Source organism: Octopus sinensis, linkage group LG2, assembly GCF_006345805.1.
Source record: "Octopus sinensis linkage group LG2, ASM634580v1, whole genome shotgun sequence".
Lineage (NCBI taxonomy): Eukaryota > Metazoa > Mollusca > Cephalopoda > Octopoda > Octopodidae > Octopus > Octopus sinensis.
Window position 1 is genome coordinate 197,604,285 of NC_042998.1, and position 23,623 is coordinate 197,627,907.

Below are 23,623 nucleotides of genomic sequence, written 5' to 3' on the forward strand. Positions count from 1 at the left end.
TTATTGAGAGTAACGGTCCGGAAGTAGTTTTCCGTTTTTCCGCAAACATGGTGTCTATGTTGTCGTCTGTCATGGCTTTTGTCGGCAGTTTGGTGTTGTTCTTGTTGCTGTCGTCATTCCACGGTGTCTGTGAAGCGAACGAGGTAAATATATGCATATATAAATATGGCCAATATGGCGATCTTTCGTCTCTAGTAGACCTTTCCGTAAAAAACTTCTTTTTTTTTTACATATGGGCTTGCGGGAACTTTTGAAGTAATGAGAGCGAAAGAGACTAAGAGAAAGCGATTGTATGACGAGGGAAGTTCTTTTGAAGTTACCGTGCATGGGAAGCATTGGTGTACATGTGTGTGTGTGTGTTTGATGGGGTGTGGGAGACAGACAGTATGTTGTGTAAGTGAAGTGCTTCTGTTAGTGTGTGTGAAGAGACAGAGTAATGTGTGAAAGAAAGAGATAACTGAAATTTTTTACTCGGTGTATGTGTATATGTATGTATATTACTTCAAAAGTTCCCGCAAGCCCATATGTAAAAAACAAAAAAAAAATTTTACGGAAATCGACGGAAAGGTGTACTAGAGACGAAAGATCGCCATATATATATATATATATATATATAGAACTACTTTTAGCTTGGCGTTTTGGTTATTTCCGCGAATATTAACGAAAGTGCTTAACAATCGATTTACGGAAACGTATTCCTCTTGTAAGTTGTTATTTAAGCGTCAGGTCAGTCCTGGTCAAGCTGACCTATGGATGAAAAGTGCTCCAGCCGGCTTGAGACATGCATGTTTCTAGGTCAAGATTATCCGCTGTGTTCTTTTTCTCTAAGGAAATTATAACGACTATATAATGAATTATATATGAATGAAGGGTATTCATAACTGGGCTGATTACACTCACTGGCATGGGCCATGGGCTATGGTCTCACTTGGCTTGTCGGGTCTTCTCATCACAGCATATCTCCAATGGTCCCGGTCACTAGTCATTGCCTTGGTAAGGCCCAATGTTCAAAGGTCGTGGTTCACCACCTCCTCCCAGGTTTTCCTGGGTCTACCTCTTCCACAGGTTCCCTCAACTGCTAAAGTGTGACACTTTTTCACACAGCTGTCCTCATTCATTCGCAATACATCACCATAGTACAATATAATGTTATATAGTTTATATGCAAAACATATGGCATACGGTTTATATGTGTACATGTACACATATTTCTCTTTTACTCTTTTCTCTTTTACTTGTTTCAGTCATTTGACTGCGGCCATGCTGGAGCACTGCCTTTAGTCGAGTAAATCGACCCCGAGACTTATTCTTTGTAAGCCCAGTACTTATTCTATCGGTCTCTTTTTTGCCGAACCGCTAAGTGACGGGGATGTAAACACACCAGCATCGGTTGTCAAGCGATGCTAGGGGGACAAACACAGACACACAAACACACATATATATATATATACATATATACGACAGGCTTCTTTCAGTTTCCGTCTACCAAATCCACTCACAAGGCATTGGTCGGCCCGGGGCTATAGCAGAAGACACTTGCCCAAGATGCCACGCAGTGGGACTAAACCCGGAACCATGTGGTTGGTTAGCAAGCTACTTACCACACAGCCACTCCTGCGCCTATATATATATATATATATATAATAATAATAAATATTAGGGAATAAATCCAAATTTACAGGGAAAAATCAGATTTAGGATTAAATCGATTTTATAGTAAAATATTTTTGACTATTTATTAAAATTTTATGTATTGATTAAGTCTTTCCTTGTTTGTTTTGCAAAATAGTGGTTTTGTCTCTAATAATATTTTATATATATATATATATAAAATCACCCACTACACTCTCGGAGTGGTTGGCGTTAGGAAGGGCATCCAGCTGTAGAAACACTGCCAGATCTGACTGGACTGGTGCAGCTTTCGGGCTCCCCAGACCCCAGTTGAACCGTCCAACCCATGCTAGCATGGAAAGCGGACGTTAAATGATGATGATGATGATGATGATGATATATATATATCATCATTGTCATCATTTAACATCTGTTTTCTATGCTGGCATGGGTTGGATTGTTTGACAGGAGCTGGCCAGTTGAAGAGCTCCCCAGGCTCCCTGTCTGTTCTGGCATGGTTTCTATGGTTGGATACCCTTCCTAACACCAACCACTTTACTGAGTGTACTGGCTGCTTCTACACAGCATCAACACTGGTGCGTTTATGTGGTACTGATACGGGTTTTTTTTTTCATGTGGCACCTGTATTTATGAGCACGCAAGATTAGGAATGGTCAGCTGGAGAGGGACGCAGGAGACAAGCCTGTATGCAAGGACGACCATGCTTTTACTTAGCTTGATATGTCTTTTCAAGCCCAGCAAACCACTAGGAGCCTTGGTCTCTTGTCATCACCTCTGTGAGTCCCAACATCTAGATTCTTCTTTAAGTTGTTGCGGTTTTTTAGTCTTGCCAACTATACGGTAGCTTCAGTAGCACTGGTCTCACAAGAATAACACCCAGTACACTCTGTAAAGTGAAGATGGGCATCCAGCCATAGAAACCATGTCAAAACTGAGACATTGGAACACAGTGTAGTTCTCTGACTTGTCAGATCTTGTCAAATCATCTAAGCCATACCAGCATGGAAGGCAAATATAAAATGATGATCACACACACACACATGCATGTGTGCATGCATGCATCGCCTTACTGGCACCTGTGCCGTTGGCATGTGTAAAAAGATTCGAGCGAGGTCATTGCCAGTACCGCCTGACTGGCCCCCGTGCCGTGGCACGTAAAAGGGAACTATTCGAGCATGATCGTTACCAATGTTGCCTTACCGGCACCTGTGCCGGTGGCATGTGTAAAAAGATTCGAGCGAGATCATTGCCAGTACCGCCTGACTGGCCCCCGTGCCGTGGCACGTAAAAGGGCGCCATTCGAGCGTGATCGTTACTAACGTCGCCTTACTGGCACCTGTGCCGGTGGCATGTGTAAAAAGATTCAAGCGAGGTCATTGCCAGTACCGCCTGACTGACCCTAATGCCAGTGGCACGTAAAAAGCACCCACTACACTCTCAGAGTGGTTGGTGTTAGGAAGGGTATCCAGCTGTAGAAACACTGCCAAATTAAGATTGGAGCCTGGTGCAGCCATCTGGTTCGCCAGCCCTCAGTCAAAATCGTCCAACCCATGCTAGCATAGAAAGCGGACGTTAAACGATGATGATGATGATGATCTATATGTTTGTCTGTGTGTATCTGTACACATGTTAATAATTGGTTTCCTCATTCAAGATAAAGCAGTTATTTATTCAGAAAGTATAATCCCCTGATATATACAGTTAATCATGACAAGTTTGCTGGCCATATTTAATGTATGAGGAAGTACCGATTACCTTCCTGGAGCACAAGGTCATCGTGTGAAACAAACAGAAACCTCAGTACAAGTGAGCCTCTACACGGTCATTTGAATTACTAGAAATAGCTGCCAAATTTCCTTTAACCCTTTAGTGTTCGTATTATTCTGCCAAAATTAATACTTTTTTATCCTCATTGTTTTGAACTAATCATGCATTATCTTGTAGCTATGAGATTTTGATGAGGTAGCTGTTAATTTTTAAAACGATATTGTAGGGTTGGTGTGAGAGACCAGATCTGGCCAGTTTGACCATAAAACAGGCAGAATACTTTTGGCCGGATATGGCCGGTTTAATTGCTAAAGGGTTAAATCACTCCCTGTTGTCTTATTGAAGGATACTTTGAACAGTGTATCCCTGTATATACAAAAAGAGCAGATTGTTACAACTGCAACACCTTTGATCATTGAACTGACCTGAGGTTAAACAGTAACAACTACTGGAACTAAGTGTGGTGCATGTAACAAAACTGGTTGTTGCTATGTAAATTGGCACCTGGGAATTGTGGTCATTGACAGTTCCAGGTAAATATGCACTCGTGAGTTGTAGTTGTTGCAGGTGCCATGCAAATAGCACCCATGAATTGTAGTCATGGTCACCACTGATACCATGTAATTGGTATCTTATGGCAAAAAATGAGTTGGTCAAAGATTGCACCAATCCGACCGTGGCCGATGCCAGCCTCGCCTGGCACCTGTGCAGGTGGCATGTAAAAAGCACCCACTACACTCACGGAGTGGTTGGCGTTAGGAAGGGCATCCAGCTGTAGAAACACTGCCAGATCAGACTGGAGCCTGGTGCAGCCTTCTGGCTTCCCAGATCCCCGGTCGAACCGTCCAACCCATGCTAGCATGGAAAGCGGACGCTAAACTATGATGGTGATGATGATGATGATGAAGTCTCTTGGATCAGAGCTGACTTGAGGCAAAACAGCAACAACATTTAGTATATAGCCCTAAATATTTGCAACTCCTAAAACCTGTAGCTAATAATACATCCTTAATATTGTCAACACATCTTAACTATGGCTGCATTGAGTAACAGCCCTAAATATCATCAGCATGTCACCAAAACTTTTGTTACATGATGTTTCAGCCTTACACATAATCAAAAAATCTAAACTTTGGTTACATGGAGTGGCAAGTCTTAACATGATTTAAATGTAAGCAATACATTTTGAGGAGGTAATCAACCCCGATACTTGATTGTTAATTACTTTATCAACCCTGTTAAACCAGAGGGATTTGAACTTAGCATGTAAAAGGATTTAACTGAATACCACGTATCATTTTGTCCTCTGTTGCTTTATTGATTCTGTCAATCCACTATTTTAGATATGGTGAGGATGGCAACGACTGAATTTCAATGATGTTATTGGTGATTCTCATCATCATCAACATCAACATCATTTAGTATCTATTTTCCCTGCTGGCATGGGTTAGACGGTTTGACAGGAAGTGGTAAGCTGGAGAATGTACCAGGTATCCAATCTGATTTTGGCATGGTTTCTATAGCTGGATGCCCTTCCTAACACCAATCACTCCAAGAGGGTAGTTCTAAGAATATAAAGTAGATTTAGAGCGATACGTTAACTGAATTTCAAAGGTGTACTTGTCATGCGAGTGATTTGATCTGAGATCATGTGTTGAAACTAAAATGATTGCAGCCTGGAAGATACATATTAGCCGTTCAGAATCACATGAAGATTGTCAACTTCACTTCAACGTTTATTATTTGCTGTCGGAATTTTTGTCACATAAACCAGGACCTGGTCACTGGTGTGTGTTTTGAATGGCTGAAGTTTGCACAAATTCATCATCGTTTCATCGTTTAACGTCCGCTTTCCATGCTAGCGTGAGTTGGACGATTTTGACTGAGGGCTGGCGAACCAGATGGCTGCACCAGGCTCCAATCTTGATCTGGCAGAGTTTCTACAGCTGGATGCCCTTCCTAACGCCAACCACTCCGATAGTGCAGTGGGTGCTTTTTACGTGCCATCGGCACGGAGGCCAGTCAGGCGATACTAGCAACGACCTCGCTCGAATCTTTTTACGCATGCCACCGGTACAGGTGCCAGTAAGGCAACGCTGGTAACGATCACGCTCAAATGGTGCCTTGTGATCAATAAATCTCATTTCTATTCTCTTATCTCCTGTTTACTTTAACGTCTTCTTTCACTTTCAATTTCCCATAAATCAAATCACTTGACTGTTTTGTTTCTGTTTTACTTCTAGGACAAAGTTAATGAATTTTTCCAAAGTGGACACACAAATAACTGGGCTGTGCTTGTGGATACATCCCGGTTTTGGTTCAATTATCGTCATGTGGCCAATGTATTATCTATTTATCGAAGTGTAAAGCGATTAGGAATACCAGATAGGTAAACAATTTGATCATGCATTTAACCTTTAAGCATTCAGATTACTCTGTGAAATCTAATGCTTCTTTATTCATGTTGTTTTGAATTAATTATGTATTATCGCATACCGTAAATCCTCGAGTATAATCCGCATTTTCCCCCAAAAATTTAAAGGTCAAAATCCATAGTGCGTACTATATACGAGGTTAAAAATGAAAATTATTTTCTAAGCAATGTTCGAGTCTCTATTTGCTGTCTGGCAATGTTTATTCAGACGCATTTTGTGATGTCGGGCGCGAAAATACCTTAAGCTAAGCCTGAAAGCAATGAAGCCATAAAAGAATCATCCATAACTTGCAGTAAGCAACATTTATTAAACGTTATTACTGTTATTTCTTTATTTTCTGCAGACAAAATGCACAAAAACGCTACACGTTTGTATTATGTTATATATACAATAATAATAAAGGACGTTACCGTATACATTTTTACAAACCATGGATGTTATATAGACCTCCTTGACTCAAGTTAGAGAAGGGGTGTGTATTATACACAAGGTTTAGGTTTTTCAGAGATACAGTCCCCTAAAAATCCCCTGCGTATTATACTCAAGGGTGGACTATACTCGAGGATTTACGGTAGCTGTGAGATTTTGATGATGTGATATTATAGAATAGGTGGGAGTGACCAGATCTGGCTAGCTTAAACGTAAAACAGGTAGAATGTTTTGGGTTGGATTTGGCCAGTTTAAATGCTGAAGGGTCAAAGAGAGAGGCCTTCCCTACTTTTTAAAATTATTCCAGCAAATTATTTATTTTTTATTTTGTTTTATAGGTAAAATAAGATCCTATTCTACAGACGACACAGATCTTATTCAAATTATTTTATTAAATTCAGAATGCAGTTGTTTATTGATGACTAAATTCTCTTGCAGTAGCCTCACTAGAAATATGACATCAATAATTCAGCATCCTGATATACAAATAGCTGTTGGTCTTTATTTACTATGACTGTTAATCAATTTCTTTTCATGGAAACCTCTTTAAGTGTAATGTGCTAAAAGGAGTTTTTACTCAAATCATATTAAATTTAATCTGGAATAAAAAGAAAAGCTGTTAATGACAATATTTACAAGGAAGGCTTAGGAGGGGTTGCTAAAATTAAAACTAATTAAAAATTAAATTGAATTTGGAAATTGTAGTTGTGATCCCTGTGCTGGTTGCACGTAAAACGCACCATTCGAACGTGGCTGATGCCAGCACCGCCTTGACTGGCTTCCATGCCGGTGGCACGTAAAAAGCACCAACCGATCGTGGCTGTTGCCAGCCTCGCCTGGCACGTAAAAAGCACCCACTACACATGGAAAACGGACGTTAAACGATGATGATGATGATGATGATGAAATATGCAGTATAGAGTGAGTTAGTTCAATGGTTAATTATGATGGCAGCCCTGAACACATTTCAGTCTTATTAAATTTCCTCAGGGAAGTATAATCTGACACTTACTAGATCATAGAACTGAGAAGTGATGTTTTTATTTAAAATTTGCCTAATAGGTGAATAATCTTCACTGATAAAACTATATATCTTTGTTCAGTTGTCCTGTGATCTTGTATGTGTTAAAGGAGGTCTATAAGGCTGAAATATATTCAGAATTGTCCCTGTCCATGCCAGAGATCAGACCCAATCACCATTGCATGGATATGTTTGTTTTAATCAGTTTAACTTTTGGAGTTCTTTCCTTGCCTTCTTTGGAAAAATTGTCATGAATGTCTTTTCATTACAAGTGTAATTTTGGTTGAATAAATATTCTTTTTGGCTCATTAGATGAGTATGTCAGACTGAACTTTAATATATCCTGTCAATATTGGCATTGAAACGTTTTTTGCTCTGTGTGGGGTGGGATTCAAAATGGTGACATTGTGTATTATAGGCATCAAACAGGAATGTGTGATTAAGTTGGGAGTGTAATACTTCATCATCATCATCATCATCATTATTTAACGTCCGTTTTCCATGCTAGCATGGGTTGGACAAAAAAAATATTGTTTTATCAGAAATAATTGAGCACTATTCATAACTCTTTTATGGTATCTGAGATCTGTATGGAGGAAATTCTTCTCGGGCCACTGATCTGGCTTGAATGTTTGCTAGGGTGAGGTGATGATGTGGAATCAGGTGACAGATCAAGTCTATAATCCAACAACAGGAACAGTCCCACAACAGGATCTACACAGTTTCTGTTTACCAAATATCAGTCATTAGGTTCTGTCAACTTCAGGCTAGGATAAAAGACACTTATTGAACCTGTAACTACATAGATGCAAAGTGAACTTCTTAACCACATAAAATCAATCATCATCATCATCATCATCATCGTTTAACGTCCGCTTTCCATGCTAGCATGGGTTGGACGATTTGACTGAGGACTGGCAAACCAGATGGCTGCACCAGGCTCCAATCTTGATCTGGCAGAGTTTCTACAGCTGGATGCCCTTCCTAATACCAACCACTCTGAGAGTGTATTGGGTGCTTTTATGTGCCACCGGCATAAGGGCCAGTTTGGTGGTACTGGCAACGGCCACGCCCAGACGGTCCTTTTTACGTGCCACCTGCACAGGAGCCAGTCCAGCGGCACTGGCGACAACCTCGCTTGAATGTTTCACGTGCCACCAGCACAAGTTCAATGGATTAACAAAATATTAAAGCAATTAGAATGGTGTTTGTGTGGAGTAGTATTGGTTTCTTTGGAATAATGCAGTTTATTAATTTATTTTACAGTCACATTATATTGATGGTTGCTGATGATATGGCCTGTAATGCTAGGAACCCTCATCCTGGTGAGTAGTTTAATAGCTTTTACTAAATATGTGTAGGTATATACGTCATCATCATCATCGTTTAACATCCGCCTTCCATGCTGGCATGGGTTGGATGGTTTGATATCTATCTATTTAGTATGCTTTATTATTATTTTTATAAAGGGATTTAACGTATTACATATAATTTAATTTGAGAATTAATTTTGTTAGACAATACATTATTTAATAATTAGGCGGTATATTTATCACGTAGTATTACATTTAAGTAAATTAGTTTTTATATTAATTCATATTTTGGTCAACTATATTATTGAATGATATATTAAATCTATAGATACTACGTATATATTAATTTTATAGTTAGTTTATATAATGGGTTTGTCTATATTTGAACCATTTCTTATTTTTGATTCCAGTATTTATGGCTTGTACTAGCATTGTGTATATTAATTAATTTTAACGTTTTTAGTATTAATTGCTTAATGGGTATTAGACTGTATTTGGATGTTTATTAAATATATATATTAATTAATAATTTGATTTAATGTATATAATTCAAAGTGTTGTATTTAGTTTTCACGTAATGTATATTTTCTATCTTATATATATAGATATCTATTTTAAAGAATATATTTATATTTTAAAAGATTATTTATGTATATTTATTAATTAATTATTTTATTATTGTAGTTATTTTTAACCTGATGAGTGGCTATATTTATATTGAAGTGATTTTACTACTACTACTAATATTTTTACTATAATCATTTCTGAAATATAGCCACGAAACGCATGTTGTTATTCTACCAAATATATACGTTTTATTTATTATTTTGCACATTACTTAATCATCGGTATATTTTTTTTATCGTATATTTAATATTTCTATTATATGTAATTTTCTAGATGGTGTAAATAAATTTTTCATTTTGAATTGATGAAAGGTGGTTTTTTCTAATTTATATATATATATATATATATATATATATATATATATGTAGGCGCAGGAGTGGCTGTGTGGTAGGTAGCTTGTTTGCCAACCACATGGTTCTGGGTTCAGTCCCCCTGCGTGACATGTTGGGCAAGTGTCTTCTACTATAGCCTCGGGCCGACCAAAGCCTTGAGAGTGGATTTGGTAGACGGAAACTAAAAGAAGCCTGTCGTATATATGTATGTATATATATGTATGCGTGTGTGTGTTTGTATGTCTGTGTTTGTCCCCCTAGCATTGCTTGACAACCGATGCTGGTGTGTTTATGTCCCCGTTACTTAGCAGTTTGGCAAAAGAGATCAATAGAATAAGTACTGGGCTTACAAAAGAATAAGTCCCGGGGTCGAGTTGCTCGATTAAAGGCGGTGCTCCAGCATGGCCGCAGTAAAAAACGACTGAAACAAGTAAAAGAATAAAAGAAAGAAAGAATATATATGAGGAAATACTTTGTGTGCATGCACACACACACACATGCGTATTTGCACAGCATTAGGTTTAGTCTATGAAGGTGTATGTTACAAGGCTGTGTTTGAAGCTGTCCAGCTGATACAAATCATTAAGTGAGAAAAGTATTTCCACACTTATTTGATAATGATAAATCAAAAAGCCATGTCCATAAATCGTAGTTTGTCGTCATACCTATATATATAATCTTGTGACTAGACGTGTGTGTGTGTGTGTGTATAATGGATTAAACTATGTATCTTCTTTTAACTAATTATACAGCTGTGTGACAGAATCACAAGAAATTAGCTTAATGTAAAGAGAAAGAGATTTGAAGGAACATGATATAAGAGACTGCCTTTAGAGGATACCAAAAAGAAAAGCCTCTGCTAATGTTAACCCTTTCGTTACTGTATTTATTTTGAGATGTTCTGTGTTTCTTTCACTTAATTTTAATTATAACAAAGAATTTAGTAAAATAACTTAGTCATCATTTAGCTGGTGTTAGGAACATAAATTGTGACTAAGGTTTGATGGAAGATTTTAATTCAAAACTTATGAAAACAAGACATTTGTATTACAGAGCCAGAGCCGGTTTCAGCCGGGTTGGTAATGAAAGGGTTAAATATAACAAAAAATTTAGTAAAATAACTTAGTTATCATTAAACTAGTGTTGGGAACCTAAATTGTGACTAAGGTTTGGTGGAAGATTTTAATTCAAAACTTATGAAAACAAGACATTTGTACTCAGAGCCAGAGGCGGTTTCAGCCGGGTTGGTAACGAAAGGGTTAAGGCACCTATGTTGAAAAAACAAAGTGTATCATTTTATAGTGAGTTTCTACAAAGTTCTCATCTCTTTTCCTTCATATTTTGGTACAAAGGCTATCAAAATAGATACAAAGTTTAAGCAGAGATACTGTAAAATTGAATCCAGGGAGTGATCTGCTACACAAGTTTATATTTTTAAACATTTCAGTTTAAAAGTCAATGCACAAGAGATAATATTGCTACTTTTGGTTTTTTCAGGTACTGTATTTAATAATGCTAACCAGCACATAAACGTTTATGGTGATGATGTTGAAGTGGATTACCGTGGATACGAGGTAGGGATCTGCCAAACACATTTTAGTTAAACTTTGACTAATATTTTGTTGTGTCTGGGGAGCAATTTTACATTAAACTGAAGGATTACTCAATACTTTTTGTAAAATGCATATTTACAATAATTTTTTCAAGAAGAGTGAAGGCATCCACTCCAAAGCTTTGGCCTCCTAACCTTCAATGGACTGTCTAATCACAAACACACACACACACATACACACACACACACGACAGGCTTCTTTCAGTTTCTGTCTACCAAATCCACTCACAAGGTTTTGGTTCACTCAAGGCTACAGTAGAAGACACTTTCCCAAGGTGCCATGCAGTGGGACTGAACCTAGAACCATGTGGTTGGGAAGCAAGCTTCTTAACACACAGCCACTCTTGTGCTTGTGTATCTTGGAAAATATTTTATATTTTTAGTCAGATGGGAAAGTATTGCTTGTGACTTCTCACTTTGAGTTTTCTAGGAAGGTATCCTAAAATTGGAGACTTGGTTCAAATGCTTGCAACAGAGTGGACTCTGCTAAATGTATTTAAGGGACCAGGAGCTGGTGTTAAACTGGGTAACAGGTTAAGTCCATCACCCAAGTAAGCTTTTAACAATATGATTTTAACTCAAAATGCAAAGAGCTGAAACAATTACTGCTAGATATCATCATCATCGTTTAACGTCCGCTTTCCATGCTAGCATGGGTTTGACGGTTTGACTGAGGGCTGGCGAACCAGATATGGCTGCACCAGGCTCCAATCTTGATCTGGCACAGTTGTAGAAACTCTGCCAGATCAAGATTGGAGCCTGGTACAGCCATCTGGTTCGCCAGCCCTCAGTCAAATTGTCCAACCCGTTCTAGCATGGAAAGCGGACGGTAAACGATGATGATGATGATCATCATCATCGTTTAACATCCGTTCTCCATGCTAGCATGGGTTGGAAGGTTCGACCGGGGATCTGGGAAGCCAGAAGGCTGCACCAGGCTCCAGTCTTATCTGGCAGAGTTTCTACAGCTGGATGCCCTTCCTAACGCCAACCACTCCGTGAGTGTAGTGGGTGCTTTTTACGTGCCACCTGCACAGGTGCCAGGCGAGGCTGGCAACGGCCACGGTCGGATTGGTGCAATTTACGTGCCACCGGCACGGAAGCCAGTCGAGGCGGCGCTGGCATCGGCCACGAGTCGGATAGTGCTTTTTACGTACCACCAGTCCAGGGTTCCTGGCATCTGTCGGGTGCCAGTCATAGGATTGGTTGAATTCGATTTCGATTTCACTTGCCCCAACATGTCTTCGCAAGCAAAGGGGGTTGGCATGGGTGCCTGTCGTCGGATGGTCCAATATTCTTACACTGTTGCCAATCCATTGCCCTGAATTAGTGCTTTTTTATTGCCTTCAGTAGGATGAAAATCAAAGTTGATCTCAGTGGGATTTGAGCATAGAGTGCTGATTTTTAAAGCAAATGCCACGTGGCAGTCTCTCTGTTCTTGTTGTTAAGACTCTGCTTATTTGAAACCTGTTTGCTACTGAGACATATTTTCATGAGTAACTGAAACACATTTGTGTGCAACCTTGGCTGTGGGGTAAAGATATTTATGTTTCAGGCACATGGTTTTGGGTTCATTTCCATACTGTGACACCATGGGCTATTATGTTTACTAAAGCCTTGGGCTAGCCAATGCTTTGTGAGGGAAATTGGTTGGTGGACACTTAACAGAAGCTTGTTCTGTGTGTGTCTTCCCAGTTGTATCTTAGCAGACTATTTATAAATACATCGAAATTGAACCAAATTCAATGACTGGCACCCATGCCAGTGGAGCGCCAACAGCTCCATCCAAGTGGGATCACTGCCAGAGCAGCTGTCTGGGATGTAAGGAGCACCACTTGAGTGTGATCGTTGTCAGCATTGCCTCACTGGCACTTGTGACGGTGGCATGTGAACAAAACATTCAAGCGAGGTCGTTGCCAGTGCTGCTGGACTGGCTCCTGTGCAGGTGGCACATAAAAAACACCATTTTCAAGCATTGCCTGACTGGCCATCGTGCCGGTGGCACTTTAAAAGCACCCACTACACTCTCGGAGTGGTTGGCGTTAGGAAGGGCATCCAACTGTAGAAACTCTACCAGATCAAGATTGGAGTCCGGTGCAGCCATCTGGTTCGCCAGACCTCAGTCAAATCGTCCAACCCATGCTAGCATGGAAAGCAGACGTTAAACGTTGATGATGATGAACATCACTGTTTAAATGATGAGGTCATAGTTTATGTCTGCTGCAAAAATGTCCCTCTGTAGAGCAATTTGCCATTCAAAACATTAAGGGAATAAGAATGTGGTTTAGAAACATGTATGAACTGGTAACAGGAAGAACATCCAGCTATAGAAAAACTACCTCTATAAATCTTGTATAACCCATGGTAAAATGGGAAAAGCAGATGTTAAAATGATGAAGATGTGGCATGCTTCTTGCTGATATCCTCTCATTTGCAAAACATGAGAGGAATCTAGTAATTAGTTTGTCTCTCTTGCTCAGAAACTCGGTCATCTACACTCTCACTTAAACTCCTACTTGTGAAGACCTGTTGAGGCAAGTGAGAATCGAAATCGATCAACATCAATGGAAATTGCAGCTGTGATACCAGTGCCGGTGGCATGTTAGAGAACCATCCAAATGTGGCCGTTGTCAGCACCGCCCTGACTGGCCTCGTGCTGGTGGCACGTAAAAAGCATCATCCGTTCGTGGCCGTTGCCAGCCTCGCCTGGCCCCTGTGCTGGTGGCACGTAAAAGCACCATCCGATCATGGCCGTTTGCCAGCCTCACCTGGCCCCTGTGCCATAGGCATGTAAAAGCACCACCCGATCGTGGCTGTTCGCCAGCCTCGTTTGGCACCTGTGCCGGTGGCACGTAAAAAGCACCCACTACACTCACGGAGTGGTTGGCGTTAGGAAGGGCATCCAGCTGTAGAAACACTGCCAGATCAGACTGGGTCTGGTGCAGCCTTCTGGCTTCCCAGACCCCAGTTGAACCGTCCAACCCATGCTAGCATGGAAAGCGGACGCTAAACAATGATGATGACTCCTGCTTATAGGTATATAAGTAGACAGCCTTACGGTACACTCACACACTTTCACAAATAAACCCTTTTTCTCACTCTCACAGACTTTCTCCCTTCTTACTAATTTCTCTGCCACCTCTACCTTGTCTTGATACTCACCTTGCAGTCATTTGTGTACTCACTACATTCTTACATGCTTCCAAACTGAGCCACTCACGCACATCATCATCATCATCATCATCATTTAATGTCTGTTTTCCGCGCTAGCACGGGTTGGACGGTTCGACCGGGGTCTGGGAAGCCAGGGGCTGCTCCAGGCTCCAGTCTGATCTGGCAGAGTTTCTACGGCTGGATGCCCTTCCTAACGCCAACCAATCCGCGAGTGTAGTGGGTGGTTTTTACGTGCCACCGACACAGGTGCCAGTGGGGGGGCGGGGGTCCGGCATCGTCCACGATCGGTTGGAGCTTTTAACATGTCAGTGGCACGGAAGCCAGCCAAGGCAGCGCTGGCAACGTTCGGATGGTGCTTTTTATGTGCCACCGGCACAGAAGCCAGTCGGGGCGGCGCTGGCATCGGCTTGTTAATTCCCTGGCATCGGCCTGTTAATTCCTTGTTAATTCCCTGTTTCTCTTTCCAGGTAACTGTGGAGAACTTTGTACGTGTCTTGACTGGCCGTCTTCCTCCCAGCACTCCGCGATCCAAAAGACTGTTGTCTGATGAGAGAAGCAATATTTTAGTCTACATGACTGGTAAGTTTCTTTAGTATTACTTCAGTGTTGCTAAAAACAAATTACAAAATAAGTGTGATTGTGTGGTAAGAAGATTGCATGCCAATCATATGGTTCCAGGTTCAGTCCCACTGTGTAGCAGGGTATATGTGGGTATATGTCTTCTACTAAAATGCCAGGCTGAGCAAGGCCTTCATCATCATCATCATCATCGTTTAACGTCCGTTTTCCATGCTAGCATGGGTTGGACGGTTCAACTGGGGTCTGGGAAGCCAGGGGCTGCACCAGGCCCAGTCTGATCTGGCAATGTTTCTACGGCTAGATGCCCTTCCTAACGCCAACCACTCCGAGAGTGTTGTGGGTGCTTTTTATGTGCCACCTGCACAGGTGCCAGGGGGGTCCGGCAAACGGCCACAATCGGATTGGTGCATTTTACGTGCCACCGAAGTGGATTTAGTTGACAGAAACTGAAAAAGCCCATTATATATATATCGCAGGTGTGGCTGTGTGGTAAGAAGCTTGCTCCCCATTCACATGTTTCTGGGTTCAGTCCCACTGTGTGACACCTTGGGCAAGTGTCTTCTACTACAGCCTTGAGCAAACCAAAGTCTTGTGAATAGATTTTGCACATAGAAACGGGAAGAAGCTTGTCTTATCTTATATATATATGTGAATTTTTCCCTGTAAGTTAGGATTAATATTCCTTCAAATAATTATTATATATATATATGTATGTATGTATATATATGTCTATATATATGTATATAAATATATGTATATATATATGTGTGTCTGTGTATGTATATATATATGTATATAAATATATGTATATATATGTATATATATGTGTGTGTGTATATATATATATATAGTTAATCCAAACAAGAAAACACAAAAAAACACAACAATGCGAGGACGTGGAACAAATATAGTATTATTGGACGCTCAGGAAAGAAGGAGGGTTTGACGTTTCGAGCGGAGCTCTTCGTCGGAAACATAGGAGAAGGAAAGATCCAGAAAAGGGAAGACAGAGGAAAAAAAATCGCCAACGGTACACATGAGGTCACATTTTGAAAATATATATATATATATATATATATAGGGAGAATTCACAAAAAACGAAAGACAAAGACAGGTGGTGTACACAACAAAACAGATGTATTAGTTTAACACTCAGGAAGTGAGAAAGTCTTTAAGTAACACGTTTGTTTCTGTATTTTATGTTGTTTACTGTTGGTGACGTCCTGTACCCATATATGCACATACATATACATACATACATTTATATATATATACAACAATTGCAGCATGGAAGGTGTTTATAAGCCATTTAAGAAATACACAAAAAAACGTTAGATTCACTTTCACATCATTTAAATTTAATTTGTCGAAATATTTCCGTCGCTTTGAGACCGCGACCTTTTCACTGACAAAACTCCGTGCTGCACGGAGGTGCAGCATATACATACACATGCATACTTGCACAAAAAATGCACATATACCTCCCCAAACAACCCCTCGTTCACATACACACATACGCACACGCAAAATACACATGCCCATACATACACACACACACACACACATGTACACACGCACATACATTCACACACACACACACACATGTACACACGCACATACATTCACACACACACATGTACACACGCACATACATTCACACACACACATGTACACACGCACATACATTCACACACACACACACATGTACACACGCACATACATTCACACACACACATGTACACACGCACATACATTCACACACACACATGTACACACGCACATACATTCACACACACACATGTACACACGCACATACATTCACACACACACATGTACACATGCCCATACATACACACACACACACACACATGTACACACGCACATACATTCACACACACACATGTACACACGCACATACATTCACACACACACATGTACACACGCACATACATTCACACACACACATGTACACACGCACATACATTCACACACACATGTACACATGCCCATACATACACACACACACACACACATGTACACACGCACATACATTCACACACACACATGTACACACGCACATACATTCACACACACACATGTACACACGCACATACATTCACACACACACATGTACACACGCACATACATTCACACACACACACATGTACACACGCACATACATTCACACACACACATGTACACACGCACATACATTCACACACACACACACATGTACTCACGCACATACATTCACACACACACACAAGCACATACACACACATGTACACACGCACATACATTCACACACACACACATGCACATACACACACATGTACACACGCACATACATTCACACACACACACACATGTACACACGCACATACATTCACACACACACACATGCACATACACACACATGTACACACGCACATACATTCACACACACATACATATATACACACGCGCACACATACACATGCACGCGCAAATGAACCCACACATACCTTTAATACACACACAACACACACTCATACATACACGCACACAATTATACATACATACATACATACACACACACACACACACGCGCATGCACGCACGCACACACACACACACAGCTGAAATTAAAACTGTATGAAGGTTACGAAACGACGGCAATCGTATGAACATCAATATGGAAAAACGACTTCACCCCCCTCACCCCTTCTGGCTTTATAATATATAGGGGAGGTAATTTATGTCTGCATGCACGGGGTAGCAACACACAAGGGAAATAACCCTGTTGAGACTTGAACAAAATGTGTTTTATGTTGGCTGATTGGTACCATGTGTGTAGCACGCCGGGCGAAATGCTGTTACGTTCTGAGTTCAAATTCCGCCGAGGTCGACTTTGCCTTTCGTCCTTTCGGGGTCGATTAAATAAGTACCAGTTACGCACTGGGGGTCGATGTAATCGGCTTAATACCTATGTCTGTCCTTGTTTGTCCCCTCTGTGTTTAGCCCCTTGTGGGTAATAAAGAAATAGGTACCATGTGTGTGAGGGGGGAACTAGAAGCTGAAGAATATTTGGGCTCAGCTGATAAACTGATGTACACTATCATTTGCTATTGTTTTCATCGACTTCCGTATTGAAAGGGGTTCAGGTATGTCTTCAATATTGTGTTCCTCTGGTTATCTTAATTTTTTGAGTTCCAAATTTGAAAAAGTCCATTGCTCCAGCTTGGGACATTGGATGCTTGATTGATGATGATAATATCAATTTTTTCTACTTTAAACATTTCTACCCTTTTTTTTTTTTTTTTTTAAAGATGTCAAGGTTTGATTTGAGGGAGATTTATTTGCTATTTTTAGTTAGTCAAGTGAATGCGTAGAAGATCCCTCACTGTGTTGATATTTTTTTGTACAGGACACGGAGGTGACGGATTCTTGAAGTTCCAGGACTCTGAAGAAATATCCAATGTAGAACTAGCTGATGCCTTTGAACAGATGTGGCAAAAGCGGAGGTTGGTCCCTTCTAGTTTTCTCCTCCCCTGCCTCTCTCACTCACTCATCACCACCACCACCACCACACCACTACTCCCACTATCATTGCCATCATATCCTACTTTCACCATTAGGTCCCACTTTACACTCATTACTACTGCCAGTACAACTATCACCACTGCTGCTATCTCATCACTTCTACAACTACTACCACCACCACTATCGGCACCACCACTCCTGCTAATTCTACATGTTTCTATTAGAAAACAGTACAGCTCCCATGAAACATTTTTTCACACTAAGAGTTGCTGAAGCATGGAACAAACTGCCAGCATCAGTTGTTAGTTGTCGGAGCAATGCATCCTTCAAAACTTCCATGCTTCCTGAGATTCGCCAACACTACACCTGATTTTCTCCCCTCCATACACTCGCAAGCATGTATCTGACTCATACACTGTTCACTTCCCAGACATTTGTACACCACTGCATGTGCTTTATACACACTTTTGACAAGTTGTGGTGCACCTGAACACTGTATACAATAATTTCATTATTATTATTATTATATTATAGGTACCATGAAATATTTTTCATGATAGACACATGCCAAGCTGAATCAATGTATCAGAAGTTTTATTCCCCCAATATTTTAGCTGTGGCCAGTAGCCATGTTGGAGAAGATTCACTCTCAGTAAGTGTCTCACTATTAACTACCTTATACTTCACTAATAACTACTTTATACTTCACTATTTACTACTTTAAGCCTCTCTATTAACTATTTTATATTTCATTGCTTAATTACTTTATACCTTACTTTTAATTGCTTTAGTTCTCTTTTTGTTCTCTGGCATGTCTGTGCCGGTGGCACATAAAAAGCACCATCCGAATGTGGCTGATGCCAGTGCCGCCTTGTCTGGCTTCTGTGTCGGTGGCATGTAAAAAGCACCAACTGATTGTGGCCGCTGGCAGCCCCCCCTGGCACCTGTGCCAGTGGCACGTAAAAGGCACCCACTACACTCATGGAGTGGTTGGCGTTAGGAAGGGCATCCAGCTGTTGAAACACTGCCAGATCAGACTGGAGCCTGGTGCAGCCTCCTGGCTTCCCAGACCCCGATCGAACCATCCAACCCACGCTAGCATGGAAAACGGACGTTAAACGATGATGATGATATTAATGTTATCAAGACTGAAAAAAAATATTGTCAACATCTCACTAATTGTCCTCAATACCTCACTTATTGTTCTGGGTTGATAAACTCCACTAGCTGCCAGCAGTTCCTCACTAAATATCCTTTCTTTATCAAAAGCATTATAAAATGCTTTTGATGAAGAGACTTGCTCAAAAATTTACACAACCTTGATTTTATGCAATCACAGTGTAATTGTCATTGAAAGACGTGTGATGATGTTATAAGTTGATTATTTCAAACTATATCCTCCTATGCTATTTGTGTGTGTGTGTATATATAAAAATTAGAAAAAACCAAAATGAACAATTAAATTACACCATCTAGAAAATTACATATAATAGAAATATTAAAAATGAAATAACAATAATGTACTAATGATTAAGTAAATTGCAAAATAATAATAAAAACGTATATATTTGGTATTTTATTTTTAATATTTCTATTATATGTAATTTTCTAGATGGTGTAATTTAATTGTTCATTTTGAATTGATAAAGGTGGGTTTTTTTCTAATTTATATATATATATTATATTTTGTGAAATTTGATTTAGTATTTCTAAATTGAATTTTTCACTGCAAGTTAGGAATAATAGTCCCTCAAATAATTATTATATATATATATCATCATCATCATCATCATCATCGTTTAACGTCCGCTTTCCATGCTAGCATGGGTTGGACGATTTTGACTGAGGGCTGGCGAACCAGATGGCTGCACCAGGCTCCAATCTGATCTGGCAGAGTTTCTACAGCTGGATGCCCTTCCTAATGCCAACCACTCCGAGAGTGCAGTGGGTGCTTTTTACGTGCCACCGGCATGGGGGCCAGTCAGGCGGTACTGGCAACGACCTCGCTCGAATCTTTTTACACATTCCACCGGCACAGGTGCCAGTAAGGCGACGTTGGTAACGATCACGCTTGAATGGTGCCCTTTTACGTGCCACTGGCACGGAAACAAGTTGGCTGCTCTGGCAACGATCACGCTCGGATGGTGCTCTTGGTACCTTACTAGCATGGGCACAAGTGCTAGTGAGGTGACGCTGGTAACGATCACACTCAAATGGTGCCTTTTAAGTGCCACTGGCTCAGAAGCCGGTTAGCCGCTCTGTCAATGATCATGCTCATATGGTGCTCTTTGCACCCTGCTAGCACGGACGCCAGTCATCGAATTTGTTTTGATCTTGATTTTGATTTTGATTGATTTCACTTGTCTATATATATATATATATATACTTTATTTAAAGCAGCAGAAAATTCAACAAAACCTGTTACTCTGAGTTTCCTGTTGCTGTTCATCGGCAACGGGAAACTCAGAGTAACAGGTTTTGTTGAATTTTCTGCTGCTTTAAATAAAGCATATTACTCTACCACTGGTATTTGAGTACTCTTTTTTTCCACCTTGTTTCACATTTATGTGTTTACTCCGGTATATATATATATATATATATATATATATACATATATTAATGTGTGTTACTGTAAATCTCTAGTGTATTAATTACTGCAATGCTTCCTTCTTTGTTTGTAGCATCACGTTGACCCAGCTATTGGTGTATATGTCATTGATCGCTACACATACTATGCTTTAGAGTTCCTCGAACAAGTCACACCAACTAGTAAAAAAACACTCGGACAATTTGTATGTATATCTACTGTTTTCTTTGTGTTTCTTTCATAAATATTGTGCTCGCTGCATTACATTTTACTGTAATAAATCTCACTCTTTCTTCATCTGTTATTTCTATCAGTTGCGTGTTTGCCCTCAGAAGCAGTGCATTTCCCGTGTGGGTGTCCGAACAGACCTGTTCAAACGAGACACAGAGAAGGTTCTACTCACAGACTTTTTTGGCAGTGTTCGCAATGTGGAATTACTGTCTGATATCGTGGATTTAGAGAAAATTATTCCTGAGCAGAAAAATGTATCTTCTAGGTAAGTTGTTATTTAGTTATCAAGTCAGCTCTGATTCCAGAGGCCTATAAGTAGAAGGTGTTCTATAACCATTCCTCTTTTTGTATATCCAGGGCTATATTATCCAATACATTTGTAGTGACGTCATATTCCAGTGTGCGCACGCGCAACGCCATTCTTCAGTGTGCGTGTGTGGGGTTGGAACCTTCTGGAACCTTCTGGAAAGGCATAAGGAAGTTCCCTCATGCACATGCGCTAGAGACTGGGGAAGAAATTCTATCGCGTTCCTTAATAGCGTCGTTGACTTGAGACACGGCTACAGAAGAGAAAGGACGTATTTTTAAACGTGTGATCAGCCTATTCTCCTGTCCCAGACGCTTAGGATTTAACCTGTTATATTAATGCTGAATTGTTGTAAGAAACTTACAAACGTTTGAATTCAGCCTTGCTGTGTTGAACTAGGTGGATACCAGTATACCATCGTGTTTCATTTGTGAATAAGAGAATAAAGAATTATATATATTTTTAAACTTGCGTTTCGTTCCTGATTGGTGGTTCTAGAAACAAAAAGAAAGGAAATTGTGTTGCACCCAAGTTGTACCCCAAAAGTGTAAAGAAGCAACCAGTTCCCTTTACACATTCTTCTGTTTTGGCAATGGATAATATACAACAGATGAATAATTGCCTTGTTGGCAATGGCTGATGGGAGGATGGTTATCAATAAACCATACAGTTAACTGCATTGATCTCAGTCTTTTTATCCAGACAAAACTAATAAAAAATCCCAAAGCCCCTCACACCCATTGACATATCTTGATAAGCATGTGGTAGCCATCTTCCTTTGTACAATGGAAATTGTAGCTGTGGTACCAGTGCCAGTGGCACATAAGAGAACCATCCGGACTTGGCCATTGCCAGCGCCGCCCCGACTGGCCTCTGTGCTGGTGGCAGGTAAAAAGCACCATCTGATCGTGGCCATTGCCAGCCTCGTCTGTCTCCCGTGCCGGTGGCTGGTAATAAGAGCCCTATCCGATCGTGGCCGTTTGCCAGCCTCGTCTGGCCCCCGTGCCGGTGGCAGGTAATAAGAGCCCTATCCGATCGTGGCCATTGCCAGCCTCGTCTGGCCCCCGTGCCGGTGGCAGGTAAAAAGCACCATCTGATCGTGGCCGTTTGCCAGCCTCGTCTGGCCCCCATGCCGGTGGCAGGTAAAAAGCACCATCCGATCGTGGCCGTTTGCCAGCCTCGTCTGGCACCTGTGCAGGTGGCATGTAAAAAGCACCCACTACACTCACGGAGTGGTTGGCGTTAGGAAGGGCATCCAGCTGTAGAAACACTGCCAGATCAGACTGGAGCCTGGTGCAGCCTTCTGGCTCCCCCAGTCCTCAGTCAAACTGTCCAACCCATGCCAGCATGGAAAGCGGACGTTAAATGATGATGATGATGATGATGATGATCATTATTTACTTTGTAGTTATAATTATTAACCCTTTCGTTACCAACCCGGCTGAAACCGGCTCTGGCTCTTTAGTATAAATGTCTTGTTTTCATAAGTTTTGAATTCAAATCTTCCACCAAACCTTAGTCACAATATATTTTCCTAACACTAGTTGAATGATAACCGAGTTATTTACTAAATTCTTTGTTATATTTAATGTAATTGAAAGAAACACAGAGCATCTCAAAATAAATACAGTAACGAAAGGGTTAATGTCTCTGTCTGTCCAACTTTAGGTTGATATGGTATCTTTATTTTCCTCTTTTCAGGTCCCATGTGACAGATGGACCAAAACCCCAAGAACGACTCACCTATGTCAATCAGTTTCCCGTATGATAAAGAATATATTTATACATTTCAAACGTGTTTGTCTTATTTTACTTACGAATCATGCAAGATCTACACTCTTTACTCTCTTTCACTCTTTTACTTGTTTCAGTCATTTGACTGTGGCCATGCTGGAGCACCACCTTTAGTCGAGCAAATCGACCCCAGGACTTATTCTTTGTAAGCCCAGTACTTATTCTATCGGTCTCTTTTGCCGAATCGCTAAGTGACGGGGATGTAAACACACCAGCATCGGTTGTCAAGCAATGCTAGAGGGACAAACACAGACACAGAAA

General features: G+C 40.6%; 1 protein-coding gene across 1 annotated transcript; it reads left to right on the top strand.

Annotated features, from left to right (window-relative positions):
- Window positions 1–29: 29 nt before the first annotated feature.
- Window positions 30–23,362, top strand: LOC115231245 (GPI-anchor transamidase). The gene is made up of 10 exons (XM_029801311.2): window positions 30–143; window positions 5,643–5,788; window positions 8,551–8,609; window positions 11,054–11,130; window positions 14,810–14,921; window positions 18,328–18,424; window positions 18,978–19,095; window positions 21,125–21,235; window positions 21,345–21,526; window positions 23,270–23,362. Exons 1-10 carry the CDS (start codon window positions 48–50, stop codon window positions 23,334–23,336), a joined length of 1,065 nt encoding a protein of 354 aa, XP_029657171.1. The 5' UTR covers window positions 30–47; the 3' UTR covers window positions 23,337–23,362.
- The last annotated feature ends 261 nt before the right edge of the window (window positions 23,363–23,623 follow it).